General features: G+C 33.1%; 1 protein-coding gene across 1 annotated transcript; it reads left to right on the plus strand.

Moving 5' to 3' along the window:
• Positions 1-1,418: 1,418 nt before the first annotated feature.
• LOC112529017 (protein HOTHEAD-like) lies at positions 1,419-4,222 on the plus strand. Its single transcript, XM_025140097.1, has 4 exons — positions 1,419-1,500; positions 1,805-2,446; positions 2,729-3,117; positions 3,656-4,222. Exons 1-4 carry the CDS (start codon positions 1,419-1,421, stop codon positions 4,184-4,186), a joined length of 1,644 nt encoding a protein of 547 aa, XP_024995865.1. The 3' UTR covers positions 4,187-4,222.
• Positions 4,223-5,233: the final 1,011 nt, after the last annotated feature.

The raw sequence follows: 5,233 nt of genomic DNA on the forward strand, positions 1-5,233 counted from the left end.
TATTTTTTAATATACGTTTTTCGCATCACGATTGGAGCAAAAGTATTATTAAGTATCCAAATTTTCTAGTTAAAACTTACTCAATAGCTATGCTATAATTTTTCTAATATAAAGTAATAAAAGTTAAAATTTCTACAAAAATCTAACTCTAATAACTACTATATTTTAGCAACTTTACCATTAACAATATCGTTAAAATATGAAATACATTTAATAAAATATATTTGTCTATCTTAAACACTTAATTTCACCGTCTCCTATTGGTGAGAAAGAATTAAATATTTTTTTTAGAATATGAAGTACATATATTTCTCCAAATTTGTAGATTTCTATCATTTCTCTTCTTTTCTCTATGTTAGCATAGTTGTTGGAGAAAAGATATAACTAAATCTTTAAAATCTCTATTTTAACATAGTTGTTAAAGATGCTTTTAGTTTTTGTATAGTGTCTCCAAATTTTCAGTTTTTTGCATAGTGCTAAACTACATAAATGTTAGATCTTAAAAGGCTAGCTATTAACATAAATGACTACATGGGCTAAAACTTTTAACTTTTTAATCACCTCTAAACTTTTTTTTATCACACAACAACCAAGAAACCATAAATTAAGTCAACGTCGTAAGATATTTTTTCTTGTGATGCCATAAGTTCATGTCTTTGTATTGTCGTAAGTTGCAGTATGTCCTTGCGATGTCGCAAGCTACGATTTTGTCTTGCTTCTTTTCGCATCGAGGCATGTCCTCACGGTGCCACAAGGAGTGGTGTCTCAATTTATTTTTGTGATGGATCCACTTTTCATCTCGATGGATTAGAAAATGTTAGAAACCACAAAGAAAGTATCTCACAATATTGATTTGGAAACCGCAAAGAAAGTGTCTCACAACATTGATATGGAAACCGCAAAGAAAGTGTCTCACACTATTGATTTGTTCTTTATCTCTTTTTGAAAAAAAAAAATTGAAGCAACTTTTTTCTAATATAGTAATTAATAAGCTTGATATTGATGATATCATTGTCGTACATAAATACCTTCAAGTTGGCATATTTTTATTGGAGTGATGATGAAGTAGTGTTTCTACATGTTGAACTTGGTGATGGCATCAAATAAAGCAGCAATGTGAGTGGACATTAAAGAATGATACACTTTTGTGATGGCTTTGAAGGAATCCGTGTATGTGGACCTGATGAGGTAAATTAACAAATCAATATTACTTTCTTTAATGTAATAGAAACCTATCTATTTGATTTCTATCGTATACTGCTGATTGTTTTATAACCTTCCTACTTGTTGATGCAAGGCGGCCATAGTTTGTATAAATAGCTTCACTTTCATCTCTTTTCCATATCATAAGGTCTCACAAATCAGTTACAAGTTCTTGATATATATATATATACATATCATCATCAGCATAATCCGATATGCTTTCTAGGTCATGGAGTATAACCGCAGTTGCGCTTGTTACCATCGTTTTCTTACTTGATTTTGGTGTTGCAGAATTACGTAAGCACATTCTATCTTGTTACCATTGTTTTCTTACATGTTTTTAATTAGAGTGAAGTGATCATAACGCGTTACATGTCCTTTTTAGAATGAATTTTTGTCATGAATAACACAATAATGATAAATATGGAAGCGTTATCCATAATGGATTGTATATTTATGATGGATATGTTACAACATTCATGATAAATAAACCATCTTAATCATCTATATGTTAGTTACTTGTTGATTTGTTTTATTTACTTGTTTGTGATAAAGAAAATAGAAACTTACAAAGGTTATTTTATTTTTTCTGTTTCTGCAGCTCCAAACTATACCTTCATGCATGAAGCAACAGAAGCTCCTAGGGTTTCATTCTACGACTACATCGTTATCGGAGGAGGTACAACCGGAATCCCATTGGCCGCCACCCTATCGGCTAACGCCTCCGTTCTATTACTTGAACGTGGTGGCTCACCTTATGGAAATCCCAGTATCACCAATGTAGCCAACTTTGGTACCTATTTCTTTGATACATCATCGAGCTCTCCCTCTCAACAGTTTATTACGGAGGGTGTTGTGAATGCACGCTCTCGTATCTTGGGTGGTGGTACTTCGATAAATGCGGGATTCTACTCTCGTGGTGAAGAACAATTTAATATCGAGGCTAGATTAACCGATGAAACTTTGATCGAAGATTCTTACCAATGGATAGAAAAAGTAATGGTTTTTGAGCCATTTCTAGGCGGGTGGCAGACTGCACTCCGAGCAGCATTGGTGGAAGTCGGGGTCACACCGGACAACGGTTATAGCTATGATCATGTTATTGGTACTAAAACTGGTGGTAGTATCTTTGATGCAAATGGAACGAGGCATACGGCTGCAGATTTGTTGCAGTATGCAAACCCAGAGGGGGTGTCTGTTCTTCTACACGCAGTTGTTCACAAAATCTTATTTAAGACCAAAGGTACATAGTAGGAGGTTTAAGGGAAAACTCCCAATGAAATAAAAATTGATTAATACTTTAATAATCATTTATCTGTATGGTATCCACATCTGCATACAAATAATTTGTCCGCTATGCATGTACACATGTATAAAAAAACAGGAAACAGCTTCAATAACTTGTATATGCTATTACGAATGGTTACAAGGGTGTTTTTCAAGCATTTCATTTTTTACAGCAACTAAACGTTTTGTGAAATAAGTTGAATGTTTTAACTAAATCATACTTTTTATTATTTTACAGCGGGAGGAACAACGCCATTGGCTTATGGAGTTGCGTTTGAAGATTCGTTTGGGAATATGCACAAGGCATTCCTAAAAGGTGGAGAGAACGATGAAATCATAGTGTCTGCTGGAGCTCTCGGTAGCCCACAAATTTTGATATTGAGTGGTATAGGTCCAAAAGAGCAACTCGATGGCCAAAATATCAAGAGTGTGCTTCAGCAACCTTTAGTTGGCAAAAATATGTCAGATAACCCGCGAAACGGAATTTTCATCCCTTCTCCCATTGCCGTTGAGCAATCGATAGTCCAAGTTGTTGGTATTACCGAGTTCGGTAGCTACATTGAAGAATCTGGTGGCATTAATCTTGTCTTTGCAAATATTGAAGACTATCAGGGGTATGACTATCAGGTATGTATCTAAGTTATACACTTGTCAAATTCTTAATTTCAACTTATATCTCCGTAACAAAATCGGGTTTGTAGGACGCCTAAAGTATTTGTGTTCTAATACAGTGTTTTATAGGACTTAAGTTTATAGGACCAAAAAATAAATTGTCATATCTAAAAGTGTTATAATAAGTTTATAAGACGTTTTTTTGGTGTCGTAACATGTTTTTTTTTTTTGGGATCTTTCTAAAGTAAAGTTTCATATTACCTATTTTATAAGACACTATTTGATAAACGTCCTATAAACCCATATTTTTGTAGGACACTTATGTTTATAGGACAATTTTCCAAATATTATCTTTTTAAATAGCTAATACAACAGTTCATTTAATAACGTCTCAAAAACTTATTGTAACACTTTTAGGCAAGACAAGTTATTTTATGATTCTATAAGGGAGACAATTAAACACTTTAAACGTTCTATAAACTCTATTTTGTTGTAGTGTATAGCGATAACAATAATATGAGTCAATGAACTTGACGACTTATGTTGTTTGTAGTTGGGCGGATTCGTACTTGAGAAAATTAACGGCCCGATATCTACGGGTGAACTAAAGATTGAAAACCGTAATCCATTCGACAACCCATCTGTAACATTCAACTACTTCAAAGAACCCGAAGACTTGCAGAAATGTGTTAAAGGACTTGAAACCATTCTAGCAGTTATTGAAACAGAAGCATTCTCGAACTATACGTATGCCAATATGACTGCCCAAGAGATTCTTGATCTTAACATGAAACTACCATATAACCAGATTGTTCATGCTAATACAAGTTCCTCTTTGGAAGAATATTGCAAGGCGACTGTAGGGACTATGTGGCACTATCATGGTGGGTGTCAAATCGGGCAAGTCGTTGATGATGAATATAAGGTTATTGGTGTCGATGGTCTTCGAGTCCTGGATGCATCGACTTTACTCAACTGTCCAGGAACTAATCCACAAGCAAGCCTCATGATGCTCGGAAGGTACATGGGAGTTAAGATGCTTGCACAAAGGCTCGCGGTCACGAAGTCGTATGCGGATATTTGATCGATGCCATCGTATTTGTTTAATTTTCCCTAAGAATATATATATATATATATATATATATATATATATCAACTGCAAGTTGTAATGACATATGTTGATATTTTTGCAAGGTTGTGAAATGTTATTGTATTTGGATATCATGTACGAGTATTTTGTCAAAATTTTAGAGGAATAAAAATGTTATGAGGTTCTGTTTTTACTTGGATTCTCTTCCGGTCTCATTTTGTAAACTATAAATTTGGTCTAAAAAATAACACTATTTTTGTTCTTCAGTTTTAAAGTTACAAGATGACTATTATGGTTTACAAAAAAATTCAGATTTGGTCCGTCCATCTAACGACCGCTAAAAATTTCGTTACATAAATGACATTTTCGTTCTTTTATCAATCTTTTTGTCTTTTACACAATCAAAAACCACAAGTACCAAAATCATAAAATCGATTTTGATTTACGTAAAAGACATAAAAATTAATAAAAAAACGAAAATGCCTCTTATTTAACAAAAAAATTTAACGGCTGCTAAAAAAATACCAAATCCGAAACTTTATACAAATTATGGTTACCATCTTATAATATTAAAATAGTTTTTTATTTCTTCATTTTTTCTTTTTCCTACATGTCCCAACCACTGTCAGTTTGCATACATGTGGGATTAAGCATTAGCAGTCCATCAAGTTTGTTATTTTCTGATTGGTGGTTACTTAATTAGCAAGTATCAGTATAAATATGTTTGCTTATGGTAATAATTATTCATTTATTCAGTCAAGAAATGGTGCAATAAAGATGGTCCACATTTCTTTGTTTAATTGTGAGTGTTTGGAGGCTATTATGTATATTATTTGTTATTCCATATGAAGCATATGGAATATAGTTATTTTTGATAAATTAGAATTAAAGAAGGACGTCATTTTTTATTTGATTATGGATAACTCTTTTAGGTGGATGTTGTATAGGTATAAGGTGAGTCCGAAAGATGTATTGCTGTAGAAAACTTATCATTTTCGTTCTTTTAAGCCTATGTAATTCCTTCTGTGGCCTCTGACTAGC

The sequence above is a fragment of the Cynara cardunculus genome (genome assembly GCF_001531365.2).
Source record: "Cynara cardunculus var. scolymus isolate 2C chromosome LG 16, CcrdV1, whole genome shotgun sequence".
NCBI lineage: Eukaryota > Viridiplantae > Streptophyta > Magnoliopsida > Asterales > Asteraceae > Cynara > Cynara cardunculus.